General features: G+C 59.3%; 2 protein-coding genes across 6 annotated transcripts; one reads left to right on the top strand and one right to left on the bottom strand.

Annotated features, from left to right (window-relative positions):
* The first annotated feature begins 51 nt into the window (after positions 1-51).
* On the top strand, positions 52-3546 carry ZDHHC12 (zinc finger DHHC-type palmitoyltransferase 12). The gene is made up of 5 exons (XM_002691635.7): positions 52-186; positions 1842-1978; positions 2334-2411; positions 2580-2746; positions 2887-3546. Exons 1-5 carry the CDS (start codon positions 87-89, stop codon positions 3209-3211), a joined length of 807 nt encoding a protein of 268 aa, XP_002691681.1. The 5' UTR covers positions 52-86; the 3' UTR covers positions 3212-3546.
* On the bottom strand, positions 3485-16743 carry PKN3 (protein kinase N3). 5 transcript variants are annotated; one of them, XM_015473610.3, is made up of 22 exons: positions 16665-16743; positions 14116-14356; positions 13765-13910; positions 12509-12620; positions 12308-12435; positions 11104-11287; positions 9311-9457; positions 9115-9224; positions 8860-9003; positions 8358-8433; positions 8113-8281; positions 7814-7916; positions 7638-7705; positions 7256-7319; positions 7019-7110; positions 6413-6589; positions 5325-5387; positions 5106-5182; positions 4524-4666; positions 4328-4435; positions 4159-4195; positions 3485-4009 (listed from the first exon to the last, which is right to left on the bottom strand). In XM_015473610.3, exons 1-22 carry the CDS (start codon positions 16686-16688, stop codon positions 3879-3881), a joined length of 2544 nt encoding a protein of 847 aa, XP_015329096.1. In that variant the 5' UTR covers positions 16689-16743; the 3' UTR covers positions 3485-3878. The 5 variants fall into 5 exon arrangements, with proteins under 5 accessions (XP_015329096.1, XP_010808696.1, NP_001192495.1 ...); XM_010810394.4 differs by having other exon boundaries at positions 4115-4195; positions 12320-12435; NM_001205566.1 differs by having other exon boundaries at positions 4115-4195; positions 16665-16688.
* Between the last annotated feature and the right edge of the window lie 1118 nt (positions 16744-17861).

The following is a 17861-nucleotide window of genomic DNA, read 5'->3' as shown; positions in this document are numbered from 1 at the left end:
CCAATCCCCGGGTGGCCACGGGCCTTGTTCCTCGGAGGGCCCGCCCCTCTGAGCGCTTCTTCCGGGTGGGGCCCGGGGCCGAGGCGATGGCGCCCTGGGCGCTCCTCACCCCTGGGGTCCTGGTGCGGACCGGGCATACTGTGCTGACCTGGGGGATCACGTTGGTACTCTTCCTGCATGATACCGGTGAGCCGGAACCCTCGCGACCCCGGACCCACCCGATCCCGCGTGATTCCTCAGATGTTTGGGTCTCACTGAGTCCCTTGTCGAACCCCTCGGAGATCCTGGGATTCCCCCGACTCCTCCAGCGCCAGAGGCCCTCTCCCACCTCTCATTCCAAGAGCCACCTGCTTTCCGCCTAATACCCAGTTGATCTCTAATTAATCCCAGAATCTTCCTGATCCCTGCCAGATACCCTTGCCTGTCCCAGGACCCACCCGGTGCCCACCTGATCCGACGACCTATTCGAGACCCCATCTTCCCTGATCCTGGGACCCGCCCGACCCTTCCCAGGAATTGACTCCAAGATTCCGAGGATCAGCTAAATGAAGGGCTGGCATCCCGCCCACCCCATCCCTGCGTGGCCCTAGCTGCCCCAAGTCTGGGCTCCCCACCTTCAGGCAAGAGGACACGGCATAGGGGAACAGCCTGTCCCTCTTGTTCTCATCCCTGTGAGCGCTCATTCATTCCACCCACCCGCTTCCATCCTTCCCCCTCTTTACCTGCCACAGGGCACCTCCAGCACAGGCTTTCGCCCTTCCTCACTACCACCACCACAAGCCCCACCCCTTCCTCCTCGCTGCAGCCTAACCTCCTGGACCAGGGGCATTCTCACTTTCCTCCCAAGACCTGAGTCTCCTCCACTGGCTTCACCCCTTAGCCTAAAAACCTGCTCAGTCTCCCCACCAGAGAGAAACCCCCCACTGCAACCTCCTTTTCTTCTCCACTCCCTTTTACAGTCAAGGGGCACCTGAGTTGTCCATACTCTGATGTCTGGCTGGCTGACTCCTGCCTCTCCCTGCTCAGCCCTCCACCCCTTTCCCCCAAACCTTCAGTCACCTCCATGGGCTGGACCCTGAAGGTGGCCTGGACTCCCCTACAGCATTCCAACCTGCCAGCCACACCCTTCTCTCTCTCTGTTTCTTGTGTATCTCTGACCTGGCCAGCCTCTTCCCATCTCAGAGCCAGAGTCCTCCTCCCTGTACCCCATATCCAGCCAAGTCTGGTCCCCTCACCCCTTACCTCCAATCTGGCCAACCCCCCTGCCGTTACCCTTGCCCAGACACGCTCCTCTCTGTGTCCTGGATAGGCCTCCCCTCTGATCCATCTTTACTTTAGCACTAAGAAGGCTTTCAGAAACATGCATGCTAAGTCGCTTCAGTCATGTCTGACTGTGCAAACCTACGGGCTGTAACCCACCAGGCTCCTCTGTCCATGGGATTCTCCAGGCAAGAATACTGGAGTGGATTGCCATTCCCTCCTCCAGGGGATCTTCCCAACCCAGGGATGGAACTCGAGTCTCTTATGTCTCCTGCATTGGCAGGAGCTTCTTTATTGTTAGTGCCACCTGGGAAGCAGTTCAGAAAAATATCTGACCCTGTAAGCTTGCATGGTTCCCTACTGCCCTCCAGAGATAGTGTAGATTAACTGCTTTTTTTCTCTTCTCCCAAACCTGAACTTCTCCCTCCTGCACCCTATGTAGTGGCCACACCCGACCATTCATCAAACCCCATTTCCAGGACTTTGTTCAGCCAGGGACACACTTCCCCCCTCCAGTTGCACCCTCCCCCGCCACGCCGGTCCATGGTCCTGGCCTCACTCTCCCCCTCTGGCCTCTCCAGCACTTCGGCAGTGGGAAGAGCAGGGGGAGCTGCTCCTGCCCCTCACCTTCCTGCTGCTCGTGCTGGCCTCCCTGCTGCTTTACCTGACCGTGTCACTCATGGATCCGGGCTACGTGAATGTCCTGCCTCAGCCCCAGGTAACGAGGAGGCCCAAAGCCCTCCTCCCTCCACCAGGGAACTCAAGACTCCAGGGAGTCTCATGCTAGACCTAGCTGAGAGCTTTCCTAGGGAATCCCAGGGAATTGTCTTGCCAGACCTAGGGCCCCGTCCTACAATGAGAAAATTGCCAAGGTCCAGAGGGGAAGTAACTGGCAAAAGTCACACAACCTCGCAGTCCAGGGCACCCTGCCCCACTCTACCACCTCGATGACACATGGGATGGGCCCCCAAATGTGCACACCCAGAGCTAAGCTGGCCCCCAAGGGAGACACCCACAAGTCTCATCTGCCTCCCAAGGGACCCCCATCTCATCCTCTGTCCCCCGTTTTTCAGGAGGAGGCCAAGGAAGAGCAGACAGCCATGGTTCCTCAGGCCATCCCCCTTCGGCGCTGCAGATACTGCATGGTGCTGGTGGGTGATGCGGGGACCTCGGTGGGAGGACTCAGGCAAGGCCGAGACTCCTTGGCCTCACCCCCCTCCTCCAGGAAGCCCTCCCAGATGCCAGCCCTGACCTCCCGTCCTCATTGCTGGGCCTAGAGGGGAGCCGGTGTTGAGGCCCAACTCCCTCTGTGCCCACAGCAACCCCTGCGGGCTCGGCACTGCCGTGAGTGCCGCCGCTGTGTCCGCCGCTATGACCACCACTGCCCCTGGATGGAGAACTGTGTGGGCGAGCGCAACCACCCGCTCTTCGTGGCCTACCTGGCGCTGCAACTGGTGGTGCTTCTGTGGGCCCTGTACCTGGCATGGTGGGTTTCCCTGGTGCCCTGGGTGTGGGGGAGGACCAGCACCCCCAGGCTCCCTCTTCAGGGGCCTCGGACCCTCCCCCAAATGGCCATCGCCTCGGGCGACCCAGCTCTGGATCCTTGTTGCTCTCCTTCCGTTGCAGGTCTGGCCTCCGCTTCTTCCAGCCCTGGGGGCTCTGGCTGCGGTCCAGCGGGCTCCTGTTCGCCACCTTCCTGCTGTTGTCGCTCTTCTCCCTGGTGGCCGGCCTGCTCCTAGCCTCGCACCTCTACCTGGTGGCCAGCAACACCACCACCTGGGAGTTCATCTCCTCCCACCGCATCGCCTACCTCCGCCAGCGCCCTGGCAACCCCTTCGACCGTGGCCTGACCCGCAACCTGGCCCACTTCTTCTGTGGATGGCCCTCGGGGTCCTGGGAGGCCCTCTGGGCCGAGGACGAGGAGGAGGAAGGCAGTAGCCAAGCTGTTTAGGGTCGCTGGAAGCCGGGGCTACCATCTGGTGCCTGAAAACCAGAGAGGCTGAACCCAGAGGGGTCGACCCTCCAAGGGCCTGGGGCTCCTCACTCCTGCCCACTCCTTCCAGGCCTCAGAGTAGAGCCGAGGGACTATACCCAGCCTCGGTGGGCAGCTCTGACCTCCCCAGGCAGAAGAAAAGGAAGAGGACCCATGGTGGAGGCTCAGGCACAAAGAGACACCTGGGCTTCGGACATCTCCATCCCACCCCCCAAGCCAGACTGCGTCCACTGCACAAATTTATAAATTTAATGAACCATAAAGCAAGTCAAGTATTAAAAAAAAAAAAACCATTCCTCACTGTGCCACTCTTTCTGGTCTAGGTCTCGCAGCAGGCAGGGGAGAGGAGGTTGGGAGAAGGGGGCGGGCAGCCCTCGCCCGGTGACTGAGCAGTGCCCACAACAGCAGCCCCATGTCCACCACCTCGAGCCCCAAGGGCCCATCAATCCCAGGGTGCCCAGGTGGGCAGACAGGTGGGCAAAGCAGAGGCTCAAACCGTCCGGGGTGGGGGAGCGGGCAGGGGGTAGAGAGGCCGGGAGGCCCTCAGGGCTCCAGGAATCTCTCAGACACGAAGTCGAAGTCCCGGAAGGCAGCCTGCTGGCGGGCGGTGAGGGGACTGCGGGGGTCAGGTGGGGTCAGGGCAGGCGGCAGCCCCGTGAACTCGCCCTCGAAGTAGCGCAGGTCTGTGGGGCCGCAGAGGGTGGGCACAAAGGGGGGCTGGACGGCGCGGGCGAGCAGAGCCTGCCAGTCGGTGGTCTGGGGGCAAAGGCGTACCTCAGATGATGGGAACAGCAGCCCCCGTGGGCCCTCGACCCCTCCCTCTGCGCCAGGCACCGGGACCACCGTGGCACGACCGCTCACCCTGAAGAAAGGCTGGGTCTTGATTTCCTCAGCATCTCGCTCGCCTGCCCCCAGGCGCTTCTCGGGGCACTTCTGGAGGAGCTGGGGGCGAGGACAGGGTTCATTCAGGGCGCTCAGCCCCAGACACTGCCGCCTGCCCCCAGCCTCTTGGGTAGGGAGCCCGGAGAGCCACGAGTAGCTCTCTGGCCCAGCCCGGGACCCTGCAGCAATTACCTTCTGAATAAGCTCGAGGCCTTGCACCGACAGAAAGCGGGGGTACGGGGCTTCCGCATTGACGATGCAATCAAACACCTCCTCCTCGGTGTCCCCTGGAAACGGGCACTGCAGGGAGGGGGCTCAGCAGGGAGCGCCACCCCCCCACCTCCACCCAAACTGGGGGCCCCAGAAGCTCTCCCCATCCAACACTCACCTCGCCCACCAGCATCTCATAGAGCAGCACGCCCAGTCCCCACCAGTCCACAGCCCGCGTGTAGGCCTCCTGAGTCAGCACCTCGGGGGCCAGAAACTCCGGGGTGCCGCAGAAGGTGCTCGTCCGGTCCCCGAAGCCGATCCCTGCCAACCAACACCCATACTGATGCCAGCGTGCTGTGGCAGCCACAAGAACCTCTGGTTGTAAGAATCAACCACCAACCCTTAGGACCCCATGCAAGGAACCTCGTGCCAAGCCCTGCCCCGCATCCTTGGAGGTGGGAACGGTTTTTATGCCACCTGATAGATGAGGAACATGAGTCTCAGCAAAGCCTGTGTGCCAGGGCCATGCAGAAAGCAGAACCCAGTGCCCTCTCCTAGCCCAGGCTCTCCCTCCGGCCGAGGCCAAGGGGGTCTTTCCAAGTTTTTAGGGCGGGGAAGGACAAGCCAATGCGTCTAGCTGGTCCCTGGAAGGAGGGCTGGGAGGCACATTTTCTGGAAGATGCCACTCGTTGCCACCCTGCTGGCCTCAGTGGAGCGAGCAAGGCGGGAGGACACAGGCTCTTAAATGGGAGGCACCCACCTTCCTTACAAAGCCCAAAGTCCGCGATCTTCAGGAAACCCTGGGCGTCCAGGAGAAGATTATCCAACTTAAGGTCTCTGAGGGCAAGGCAGGGCAGACCCCGAAGGAGCTGAGAAGTGCTGAGGCCCAGGGAACAGCGGCCCCGCCTCATAGCAGCCCAGGAGGAGGGCAGCCCCTGACCCCCTTGCCTACGCCCCCAGGATCCTGGGGGCAAGTTACCTGTAAATGATCTTCTGCTCGTGTAAGAACTGCAGCCCCAGGACCACACAGGCCAGATAGAACCTGGAGGGTTGGTGCAGGAGGGAGTTCAGGCCCAGGACTGTGGGAGACAGGGCAGGGAGGCACCAGGGTGGCCATGGCCTGGGGACCCCCGATATCCCTGCCAGCGTCAGATGTGGGCGAGAGGCTGGGAGGAGCCTCATGGGGCAGGGGTGGTGCTCCTTCTGATAACAGCCTACCCTTCCCAGGCCCTTAGATTGTGCCAGGAATGACACCAAATGTCCACATGCCCATCCTGGCATCCTCCTGGCAGCCTCCGTTGGTCCCCTCATGCCTATTTTTTTTTTTTAATTTTTAAAAAATGTTACGCATTTTTTTTTTAACTGTGCTGGGTCTTCGTTGCTGTGCACAGGCTTCCTCTAGTTGCGGTGAGCAGGGGCTGCTCTTCACTGTGGTGCCTGGGTTTCTCATTGCGGTGAATTGCGGGGAATGATAACTGTTTCATAGGTTCAGCTACAGAGCATGGGCTCGAGGTGTGCGGGCTTCAGTAGTTGCAGCCCTTGGGCTCGGTAGTTGCTCCGAGACATGTGAGATCTTCCTGGACCAGGAATCGAACCTGTGTCCCCTGCACTCGCAGGCGGGTTCTTAAGCATTAGACCACCCAGGGAAGCCTCATCATGACTATTTTTTGAAAAGGATCTGAGACTCCTGGTAAACAACCCACCCTGGGTCACAGGGCTGACACGTGAATCTGGGCTCCAGAGTCCATACTCTGGTGGGCAAGACATAACAACGCCATCTGTCAGTCCCTTACTGCTCACCAGTCCCTAGGCGCCACAGTTTTAAATGTTATGTCCGATGCACCAAGCCTATAAAGCAGTTATCATTATTCCCAGTTCACCGCCATATACACTGAGATCTGAGGTCACAAAGGCTGTGAGGGCTTGATAACCAAGATGTGAACCAAGACCTCCCTGACTGCACGCGCTCTTCGGCTGATGGGCACCCTAGAGGAAGCAGGATGAAGGTGCTGCCAGGGACAGAGGGCCCAGGGAAAGCTGGCGGGAAGAGGCGAGAGGGGGACCCACCGGGCCTGGGGCTCAGGGAAGACGTCCTCATGGATCTGCATCATGAGGTCACCGCCAGGCGCGAACTCGGTCACAAAGCAGGCGTGGCTGGAGGTCTGGAAGCAGGCGAGGAGGGGAAGCAGGAACGGATGCCCTGTGCAGCCCACAGCCTCGAGGATTCGCTTCTCACAGTACAGGCTGCAAGAGTAGGGCGTGGGTTTTACAGGCAAGGAGGGAACCCAAAAGGGAACTAAGACCTCCCCTGGCTGTGCCCTGTCACCCACACAACTCCCCTGGGTCACTGGCTCTTAAAACTGCCAGGCAGGTAGAGTGACGGTTCATATGTACCCAGGGCTGGCACAGGGCTCGAACTTGTACCCCCACCCTGTTCCCATTTCACAGATGAGGAACCTGAGGTGCACAGAGAGGAGACCTGCCCAAGGTACACAGTTCACAACTGCAGTTGCTAATAAAAGAGCCCAGGCCTGGCTGGCCCCACAGGGTCACTTCTTCAAAGCCCCAGCAGCATTCAGCTGCCTTCTGGAGCCACCAGTGCAGCCCAGGCCTGCAGTCCTGAGTTCTCTCCAGACACCGGGGTACTGGGAGACCCCCAACCTCAACACACACCTCTCAATCTCGTCCCGGCTCAGCACCTCCTGCTTCTTCAGTGCTTTGATGGCATAGTATTGCCCCGTCCCCTTGAACTGGACCAAGAGGACCTGGGGGCCAGAGAGAGGTTTGGGCTCCAGGTGGGAAGTACAGGAGCCTGCTTCCCCTGCCCACTGCCCCCCAGAGCCCAGAGCCCTCTAGCAAATGTGCTGAGGGCTGCCCACCCCCTTCTGCTGCACCTCCTCAGCCCCTTACCTTCCCAAAGTGGCCCCGGCCCAGCACGGCCAAGCAGCGGAAGTCCTGAAGCCGGGGGGGTTTCCTGCAAGAGAGAGGATACAGGAAGCCCCCAGAACAAGAAAGGGCTGGGCCTCCACCAGGAGTCGCTCCAAACCCCCTGTGTTCAATCCTGGGTGGTCCCCCTCTAGTGGGGAGCTGCAGAGCCCGGGGTGGGGCAGGGTTCCCGGGACTGCAGTTTCCTGGGGTCTGGCAGGCAGGCTGAGCTCAATAATGTGGGTTCAGCGAGTGAGAACCTGAGAGCAAGCCAAGGAGCCCAGGGTGAGATGTGAACATCTGACATGCAAATACCCAGATGAGTGGATAAAATGTCTCAAACACTGAGGTGAGCCCGCCGGGGTACCTGGTAGCCGGGGCTGGCAGAGGCGGCTCGAGTCGAATCCTGGGCTCCATGTGGGGGCGTTTGGTGCGCTGCGAGGGGAGAGGGTCTCAAGGCAGAGCAGGGCTTCCTCCCCTCCAGCCCTGCCACCCGACCTGGGCAGCACCCAGGGTGACCAACCCTGCCCTGCTGCCCCTCACCGGCATCTCTTCGGGGGTTGGCTCCTGGGCCAGGTAGAGGCGAGGGGGCTTGGGTGGGGGTTGGATCTCTTCTCGCAAGGGGGTCTTCTTGGGTGGGAAGTTACTGTGGGATAGAAGCAGACATATACTGGACACAGACAGCTGGAACAGTGGCGGGCAGGGAGGGCGGGGGTGGACGCACAGCCACGCGAGACAGACAGACAGGTCAGAGGGTGAGCCACGGGGCAGGCTCCATCTGCGTCTGGAGAGAGGTGACACCGCAGAGAAGCAGGCAGCCTGGGGTGAGTGAGGTTCCTCACCTGGGCGAGTCGGGGTCGGTGGCCCGCTGGGGTGTGGCTGGGGTCTGGGAGCACGTTTTGGGGGGGCTGATGGTGCTTGGGGAGCTGCAGGGCGGCAGCAGGCTCATGACCAAGCGCCCCCAGGCTGCCATGCTGAGGTTCATCTGGGAAGCCCTCAGGAAGTCCTGACCTGGGACAGAAGCGGCCTCAGTCTCGAGGTCTCTGGAGGGGCCCAGCCCTGCTCCCTGTTCGCCAGCCTTCCATACCTCTGCGTTTTGAGAAAATGCGTTTCTGCCTCTGCAGTCGGGGCCTCCTCTCAATGACAGGGTCACAGAAGGTCACCTGTGGGGGCAGGGGGCAGGGCTGAAGACCAGTCCCCTCCCACCTGCCAACCTGCCCTGGGCACCTCCTCAGCCTCCAGGATCCCAGCCTGAGCCCGTTGTCAACAGATGCAAGAGCTACAGGGATTCACAGAGAATGGATTCAGCATCCTCACTGGTACCAGGAGGGGAACTGAGGCCTGGAGAAGAAAGGGACTTGTCCAGGGTCGTGCATGCGGCGGGGCGGTCAGGACAAGGAGAGGCCGTTCCTCTCCTGTGAAGTCCTCAGAGAGCGGCTGGGAATCTTTCATCCCTGGAGAGCTCCTCCCTCAGGGCCTCAATTTCCACTCCTAGCTGTGGGTTGGTGGGGGAGCACAGTCTCCAAGGCCCCTCTCGCGCTAACAGAGCCAGGGGCCCGTGAGGTCAGAGGGCAGGGGCCGGGAGGCACCTGGGCGAAGAGCTGTCCCTGTGGCACCAGGCTGAGGGACAGCTGGTGACAGGCATTGTCCAGGAAGTCCTCCAGCCGCAGGAAGGCCACGCCGCACAGCTGCCTCCAGTCCCGCCAGTGGACCCCGATCTCCAGCTCCCGGGCCTACACAGGGAGGCCAAATTGAGTCAGGGGGAGCCTGGCACCAGCCACTACCCATCCAGCTTTCCACCCTGCTACCCACGATCACCCCCGTCCACACAAGGGCAGCCTCACCCGCTCCAGGGCGATAACAAAGTTCTGGTCCCAGGACTGCTTGGCCACAGGCCCCCAGCCTGTCTGGCCCACAACGCGATTGTCCACCTTCAACACAGCCAGCACCTCACCTGCAAGGCCAGAGGTGGGGCTCAGGGCAGGCCAGCAGTGGTGGGGGGACCTTCGCGTTCCCCAGCTCCCCGGGCCCCCTACTCACTGGCCAGCTCGCCTCCCCCACGCTGCTGCTTGGCTCTGCTCCGAAGCCAGCCTTGGGAGGGGCTCCCGGCCAGCGCGGCCGCGGGGGAACGTCCAGGCACCGCTATCAGCAGCTGCTCACAGCCCAGGAGGCGGACCTGCAGCGTCCCTGTCGGGGAGCGTAGTGAGGGGCCATCATCGGACACCATCCTCCAAGGGGTCGCTGGGACCCTAGGAATGCTGCCTTCTCACGGAGGTAGCAAACCAACAGCCTGCTTGCCTTAGGCCTCGGCTGCCACCTGGGGGCCACCCTGGGGGCCGACCAACTGGTCCTCCCCTCCTGCCAGCCCTCTATGTGTGGGAAGAAGCAGGGACACAGAGGCAGAGGAGTCAGACTCAGACCTCAGTCCGCATGCTGCCCAGGGCTCTGGGCCTAGGGAGCACCATGCCAGGTTCGAGAGCCCCAGAGGAGCAGGGTGCCTGGCCAGCCACCTCTTCCCAAGGCCTGTTTCCCCATCCATTCAGTGGAAAGGAGTGCCAACTCAGCCCCACTTCCTGCCGTGGGTACCAGTGTGTTTTGCCAACCAAGTGGGTTCATTCTGAGGACCAGTAGAGATTTGTCCCTCCAAGGGTAGAGGAAGCAGTAGGACTCTAGCAGCTCTTGAGGCCACACATGGGGCCGAAGAGCACCATTTAGGGAGTCGGGGCCTGCAGGGTTATACTCCGATAGACCTTGTAAACCGAGGCAGTGCTCAGGATGGGAAGGTCATCCTAGAAAGAATGACTGGAGGAATGTGGGTGTTTAGCTGGAAGACAGCTTATGGGGTAGCTTCAAGTACCTGAATTTTAGGCCTTTTAACAAGCCCTAGAGATGGTTGGATAGCATCACCGATTCAACAGACACACACTTGGAAAGACTCTGGGAAATAGTGAGGGACAGGGAGGCCTGGCGTGCTGTAGTCCATGCGGTTACAGACTCGGGCAGGACGTAGCAAGCGAACAACAAATAAGACCTTGCCCTCACCTTTCCCAGCTTGTCGACTTGGTCAACTCCCATAAGCCCTTCAAGGACATGCCTCCCCCTCCAGGAAGCATTCCTTGGTTCCCCAAGGCCAGATGAGGGGGCCCGTGCAGTCCCTGTACTTTTCCCCTTCAGCTCTGCTCACAATGGAACAAGGCCTATCTATTCTGTACCAGCTCTGTGCAGGCAGGGGCTGGGCCCTCTAGTTGGCACTGGGTCCCAGGTGGGAAGCTCAGGGCTTCCATCGTGTCAGATCCACTTGGGATAAGGAAGAACTTTCTAATAGTGAAAACTGCCCAGAACTGGGTACCAAGGTCTCCAGGGCTGTGAGCTCCCTAACACTGTCAAATCCAGCCTAACACTCTCATGGTTCCTCATTGAAACACACTGGGGAAGAATTTTGGAGAAGATTTTCAATCCTGGCTTCACCATCCCTTAGCTGTGTGACCTTGGGCAACTGACACCCCTTCTCCAGACCTCAGTTTATCACTCTGTCAAATGGGGGTGATAACATCACCTACTTCATAGGGTTGGTGTGAAAATTCGAGCACTTCACATGCAACAACTCACTTAATTGTCACACCAGAGTCCTATGAAGTAGGAGCTGTTACCACCCCCATTTGACAGAGTGATAAACTGAGGTCTGGAGAGGGGGTGTCAGTCGCCCAAGGGCACACAGCTAAGGGATGGTGAAGCCGGGATTAGAAATCTTCTCCAAAATTCTTCCCCACTGAGTTCCAGGCTCCTCCCTGGAAGGGAAGGAGAGCTTTGAAGTAGGATGGGCTCCCAGGTACCTGTCATGGCGGTGGGCTTCACGAGCGTCCCTGAAGGCTGTGGGTTCCCAGACGCAGCAGTCCGCAGCTCCCGGGCCACTCTGCCGCGCAGAGGGTGGGCAGGAGGCAGTCTCTCCAGCAGCTGCTCCAAGGCCAGCCGCAGGAGGTCCAGTTTCTGGCAGGACTCCTGGAGCTGGGCCTGAGCCTGCAGGAGGCATACGGGCAGGGGATACAGGGCCCTGGGGTAATGGCAGGGGCAGTGGTTCAGGCCACCCAGAGGCACTCTGGATGAGGTCTAGACTAGTGGTCCCCAACTTTTTTTGATAGCTGGGACTGGTTTTGTGGAAGACAATTTTTCCACGGACTGGAGGCGGGAGGGATGGTTTTAGGACAATTCAAGCGCATTACATTTTTGTGAAGCTGAAGCTCCAATACTTTGGCCACCTGATGCGAAGAGCCGAATCATTAGAAAAGACCCTGATGCTGGGAAAGATTGAGGGCAGGAGGAGAAGAGGACAACAGAGGACGAGATGGTTGGATGGCATCTGTGACTAGATGGACATGAGTTTGAGCAAGCTCCAAGAGATGGTGAAGGACAGGGAGGCCTGACGTGCTGCAGTCCATGTGGTCGCAGAGTCAGACACGACTGAGCGGCTAAACAACATTTTTGTGCACTTTACTTCTAATCTAATGCTGCCGCTGATCTGACAGGAGGTACCGGTCCGCGGCCTGGAAGTTGGAGACCCCTGATCTAGACAAGAATGTGTCTTCTGGGCTTCCCTGGTGGCTGAGTGGTAAAGAATTTGCCTGCCAGTGCAGGAGACATGGGTTCGATCCCTGGTCTGGGAAGATTCCACATGCCTTGGGGCAACTAAGCCACGCACCACAGTTATAGAGCCTGTGCTCTAGAGCCTGAGAGCCACAACTACTGAGCCCTGAATCCCTGTGCCCTGCAGCCTGTGCTCTGCAACAAGAGAAGCCACCACAGTGAGAAGCCTACGAACCGCAACTAGAGAGTAGCCCCCGCTCACCACTCCAGAAAAGCCCAAGCAGCAACAAAGACTCAGCAGAGCCAAAAAGAAAGAAAGAAAGAAAATTATATATATAAAAAGAATGTGCCTCCTGTTTCCTCATGGCCATTGCTCATGTGGTCCATGATACCCGTCGAGCGGTATCATGGCCACTACAAAGGGTGGTACCAGTCAGACAGGAAGCACGGTCTGACCTCGGCCAGCACCTTGCGGTCCTGCGTTCGCCGGCTACCGAGCAGCTTCACCACGTTCTTGGCACCCTCGGCCACAGCAGCCTCGATGCGTAGACGGTGCCGTAGCTCCTCTACCATCAGCTCAGGACCTGGGAGGAGGAGGGGTCAGCCTCAGGCCCCTGCCCTGCTCCGCCCTGCCCAGCCCCCTTGGCCAGGCCTCACCTGGCTCGGGGGACCCGCTGGCCTCCAGGCTACTGATCTTCATTCGCAGCAGGGCCACCTTCAGCTGGCTGTCCTGGAGCATCTGCTGGGCGGCCGCCAGCAGCTTCCTCTCCTATAGGGTTGCAACACATACCCCATCAGGCCAGGACTAGGCCAGAGCCTTCCTGGTCAGACTGGGGACTGGGCCAAGCCTCCTCCATCAGTCTGAGTTGAAGCTAAGCCTCCCTCAGTAGACCAGATAACTACAGCCTGTTCAGCTCAGTTCAGTTGCTCAGTCGTGTCCAACTCTTTGCGACCCCATGGACTGCAGCACTCCAGGCCTCCCTGTCCATCGCCAACTCCCAGAGTTTACCCAAACTCCCATCCATTGAGTCAGTGATGCCATCCAGCCATCTCTTCTTCTGTTGTCCCCTTCTCCTCCCACCTTCAATCTTTCCCAGCATCAAGGTCTTTTCCAATGAGTCAATTCTTCACATCAGCTGGCCAAAATATTGGAGTTTCAGCTTCAGCATCAGTCCTTCCAATGAATATTCAGGCCTGGTTTCCTTTAAGATGGACTGGTTGGAACTCCTTGCAGTTCGAGAGACTCTCAAGAGTCTTCTCCAACACCACAGTTCAAAAGCATCATTTCTTCGGAGTTCAGCTTTCTTTATAGTCCAACTCTCACATCCATACATGACTACTGGAAAAACCATAGCCTTGACTAGACGGACCTTTGCTGGCAAAGTAAGGTCTCTGCTTTTTAATATTTTTTATATTTTATTTTTAAAAATTATTTATTTATTATTATTTTTGGGGGCCCAGGCCACATGGCATGTGAGCATCTCAGTTCCCTGACTAGGGATCGAACCCGCACCCCTTGCATTAGAAGTGCAGTTTTAACCAGGAAGCTTCCAAGCCTCCCTTTTTAGACTAGCTCTGCAACAGAGCCTTCCCCATCAGACTAGACAAGGAAGGGCTCAGGTCAAGCCTCCATTTCCACATCATGCTGGGAGTTGGGACAGGAGCTGGGACTTCCCTACTAGACTTGGGGTTGGGCTGGGATTTCCCATCACCCTGCTGTTTTGCCTTCTTTGTTAGACAAAGGATTGGAGTCAAGATGAGATTTGGGGCCTGCCTCCCCCATCAGACTAAGGGTAGAGTGTCTCCCTTACAGGATCAATGGCTAGGCTGCATTTCCCTATCAGATTAGGGGCTGGATCACTACCTTCTGGAATAATCTGAGAACACAATCTCTTCCCCCCAGGGGGCCTTACCTTGGGAGTGCCGCTGGCGTAGGTGTGGGTCATGTTCTCAGCCCCCTGCTTGACCTTCAGCTCCACCTGCAGCTGCCTCTGTAGAGCTTCCAGGTGCCGAGCCCTTGCCTGCTCGGCCAGCGGCCGAGGTCCTGAGGCCGCGGGCTCTGTGTGCAGAGTGTGGGGCACATGAATGCCTGCCCCAGAGCCGAGAGCCCTCCCCACCCCCCAATGCCTCGCTTGCTCCTCTCCAACTCTCTTGGGCAGGGCTCTCTCAAGAGAAGCTCTGAGAGTAGATCAGAGCCAAGATCAAGGAGCTGGGTCAACTTGGCACTTCCCGTCCCGAGGGGCCTCCTCGTGCTCCTCACTCACCAGCCGGGCCCAGCCCAGGCCCGGGCAGCAGGATACGGGCGTGAAGCTCCCGCAGCTCCCCATGCAGCTGCTCCAGGCGGCGGTTGGACGACCGCAGCAGCTGCTGCACGTGGCCCAGGTGGCGGCGGTCTGTGGCCACCCGCCGCAGGTTTTCCACACCCTCCTTGATCTTCAGCTCCTTCTGGATGGCCCGGCGGATCACCTCTTTCTCATCCTCCAGGGGCTGATGGCCTGCCCCAGGCTGTCAGAAGGCAGAGGGATCAGGCCTCTGGGACCCCACCTCCAAAGCCTCCGCTCATCACAGAAAGAGGGAGGAGAGAAGCAGGTGTGGATGGCAGCCAGGACTGACTGACCCACAGGGTGCCACTCTGACCTCAGAGCGAGTATCCCTAAGCCAGACGGATGCCCCAAGGCTATTTATCCAGCCCACACTCCTGTCGTCTGCCATCGGAGAGAAGGGGAAGAGGAAAAAAAAAACTGTTAACATTTATAGGGTGTTCTGTTCTAAGACCTGTGCAGATATGAACCTGTCGAACCTGAGAGCAAGCCTGTGAGGTAGGTGCAGTTATCAGCCCCATTTTACAGATGAGGAAACTGAGACACAGAGAGGTGACATAATTGCTCAAGGCCGAAACACAGAGACGGAGAGGCACTGTCTCTTGGGCCCCAGTCTTTCCCTGCCAGCCACACGTAATCAGGCTGCTCTCAAGTCTAGGATCCACACTAAGGTCTGACGGCCAGAAAAGAGACCCAGGGGACTTCCCTGGTAGTCCAGTGGTTAAGAATCCGCCTTCCAATGCAGGTGACTCAGGTTTGATCCCTGGTCACAGAATTGAGATCCCGTATGCCGCAGGGCAACTAAGCCCGCACTCCACGACTAAAGAGCCCGCAACAAGAGAAAAACCTGTGTGCCACAACAAAGACCCAGAACAACCAAAATTTTTTTTAATAACTTAAAAAAAAAAGAGGCTCGGCACTGAGAAGGGACCCCCCCGAGGTCAGACAGACAGAATACCCTACCGTGGCCTGAGTAGAAGAAGCCAGGGCTGCTCCCTTGAGGGTCTGACCCCTCAGGTGGCAAAGCAGAGGCCCAGTGGGGCTGAGGAGGTCTCCAGGGGCCCACTCCCAATGCAGCTCAGCTCTTGGGAGGAAGTGGAAGGCTCTCTCACCACTTCACCCAAAGTGGGAGCAAGAAGAGGAAAATCTCTTTCCCAGAGGCCGTTTCAAACCAACCAGTGCCAAAGCTGACTTCAGCCCAGGGTAACTCATGACACCCCCACCCCAAGGACTCTCTGAGATCTTCCTTACCTCTCCATGCTCCATCTCCCGCGCCCAGTGGAAGGGGTGGCCACCCTAGTCTCAAGGACCCCCACCCCAGGCCTCCTCTTGCCCGCTGGCCCGGCTGTCAGAGGGCAGGGGCGGGCCTCAGGAAATCCTTTGAGGGCCTTAGGCCAGAGGGCCAGAGCCAAAGGCCTGAGCAAACAAAGATCTCATGGAGCTGGGGGCCCGGCACCGGGGTCCTGAGTCACCCAGCTGCCGCTGCTGGGCGGAGATTGACAGGAAATCGGAAAATGTGTACAAGCCACGGCGGGAACAGGCCGAGGGACCTCCGGAGGAAGGGGGGAGGGAAGGAGGGGGCAGACACAGTCCTGAGAGTTGCCCAAGGGGTGGGGGCACTCAAGGAGTCTTCTGAAGTACACTTCACCCGTGAGCCGAGCGGAGCCCGCGGTTCTGCCGGCTCCCGGCTGGAATCCCGCCAAGTGCGCACACACCTCTCCTTTTCCGCTGGGCGTCTGGGGCCCGATCTTGTTGTACAGACGTCCCCATCCCCCTTTGCTGAGGGCTAGCACTTCTCCTCAACACCTCCCCCACCCCCACCCCGCCGGCCCCCAATAACGAAACACACAGCCTTAGTCCCAGGGCCCAGGGAACCTACTGCTGGAACCCCGCCCTCTCGCCATTTGGGCTGGAAGCCTCAGTGAACCCGGAGGTTCCCGCCCGGGGCGCTGGACTATGCCCCTCCCCCGGGGGTCCCCCAGCCCCGCCTGTGTGCTCCGGGAGGAACCCCACAAACTACGCGGGGTCGGCGTCCTCCGCCTGCTGATCACATGCTTCTCTTCCCCCCCGCCCCGAGAAGTGGTCCCCGTGTGCCTGCACCCGCCCCCTTTGCGGTCCCAGCGGGTGCTCATCGACCTTAGAGTCCTACCTGGTAGAATAGATTTTAAGGAAACTCTCGGGCCCACCCTTGGTGGCCCTGACTGCGGATTCAGATGTGCTCATGGGCTGGCCCGACGGAGGCTCTGAGTCACTGGGAGGTGATTTGGGGACATTTCCAGGGGGGGGCAGAAACCACTTACACCCCCCCATCCCCCCCAGGGCTCAGATCTGCTCTGCGGAGATGTAGGGGGCCCAGGGCAGGGGACTGGGAAGGGACACGGGAAGGGGTCTGGGGGGCCCGGCCGGAGCCCGGGGCAGTGAACGAGTACCCCCTCGAATCCCCCCCCACCCTGGCCCACGCCCACAGCCCGTCCTTTCCGGGCGCCGTTCACCTGCCGCTGCGCCCCCTCCTCCATGTCGCCGCTCCCGCTGCTCTGCCCCTCCTCTCGACCACTCCGGTTCCGGAAGCCCCGGCCCCCGCCGCCAAGGCTTTCCAACTTGAAACTTCCCGGGAAGTCGCGCCGGAGACGCGGAATCCGGCGCCCCCTCCCGAGCTCCGCTGGCCCTGGCAGGAGCCGGGGATCAGCGCCGCCCCTCGGCAGCGCGGGATCGAGCCCCACTGCAGACCCCGAGGCCCCGGATCCGACGTCCCGGCGGAATTTGGAACCCAGGGCGCCTCATCTGAGGCCGAGGTTCCCGCTCCCGTGCGACACTGGGCCCCGCCCCGGGATACAAGGCCAGAAAGGGACATTTCCCGGGCCGGGGGTTCTCCAGTCGCCGCCGGGTCGCTGCAGCCAGAGGGGCAGGCCCAGGTGCGGACAGCGCCGCCTGCTGGCCTCGGGGTAAGGCCTGTGTGGCCGGTCCAACTCCGGGCCGGGTCAGCCTCCTCTTCCTCGGAACCCCGCTACGACCTGGCTCCCGCCCGAAGAAATCTCTCCTTCTCTCCCATGTCATTGGTGTAAAATGGGCTAATATCATACCTGTCGCCCCCTAAGAAGTCTTGGCCCTGTCGGTAGACACTGTAAAAATGTATATGTGGGAAAATAAAGCCTTACCCAAACGATACCAAATTAGGAATGAATCCAAAATCTCTCAGGACCTCCCCCCCACCCCCTCCATCATTTGACTAGACTGGAACTCTGGTTCAGCCAGTGCTGTTCATTCAGCCTTTGCTCCAAAGCATTCATCTAGACAGAATACACATTTAAACCCTGAGGAGAAAAAAAAAACACCATCTCAGGAAAATAGGCTGAGCTAGGTATTCTGGCAATGGCTTTCTAGGGGACCCTGGTTCTTTATTGCCCACTAGTCTAGGATTGTCTGGAGAAGGGAATGGCAACCCACTCCAGTATTCTTGCCTGGAAAAAACCCATGGACAGAGGAGCCTGACAGGCTACAGTCTGGAGGAGGTGGAGGTTTAATCGCTAAGCCAAGCTACAGTCTATGGGGTCACAAAGAGCCAGCCAGCCAGACTGAGCAACACTAGGGTTGTAGCTTCAATACTTTGGCCACCTGACAGGAAGAGCTGACTCAATGGTAAAGACCCTGATGCTGGGAAAGATTGAAGGCAAAAGGAAAGGAGGGCAGCA

Source organism: Bos taurus, chromosome 11, assembly GCF_002263795.3.
Source record: "Bos taurus isolate L1 Dominette 01449 registration number 42190680 breed Hereford chromosome 11, ARS-UCD2.0, whole genome shotgun sequence".
In the NCBI taxonomy this organism is placed as follows: Eukaryota; Metazoa; Chordata; class Mammalia; order Artiodactyla; family Bovidae; genus Bos; species Bos taurus.
The sequence above is the reverse complement of the archived record's forward strand: the minus strand, read 5'-3'. Positions and strand labels throughout refer to the sequence as shown.

Coding starts and splice junctions, on each gene's coding strand:
- ZDHHC12 (XM_002691635.7), top strand. CDS start 87: ATGGCGCCCTGGGCGCTCCTCACCCCTGGGGTCCTGGTGCGGACCGGG. Junction 2,412..2,579: donor GCAGATACTGCATGGTGCTG/GTGGGTGATGCG, acceptor CTGTGCCCACAG/CAACCCCTGCGGGCTCGGCA. Junction 2,747..2,886: donor TGGGCCCTGTACCTGGCATG/GTGGGTTTCCCT, acceptor CTTCCGTTGCAG/GTCTGGCCTCCGCTTCTTCC.
- PKN3 (NM_001205566.1), bottom strand. CDS start 16,688: ATGGAGGAGGGGGCGCAGCGGCAG. Junction 8,282..8,357: donor CATTTTCTCAAAACGCAGAG/GTATGGAAGGCT, acceptor CTTCTGTCCCAG/GTCAGGACTTCCTGAGGGCT. Junction 4,010..4,114: donor AGACCCAGCCTTTCTTCAGG/GTGAGCGGTCGT, acceptor CTTTGCCCCCAG/ACCACCGACTGGCAGGCTCT.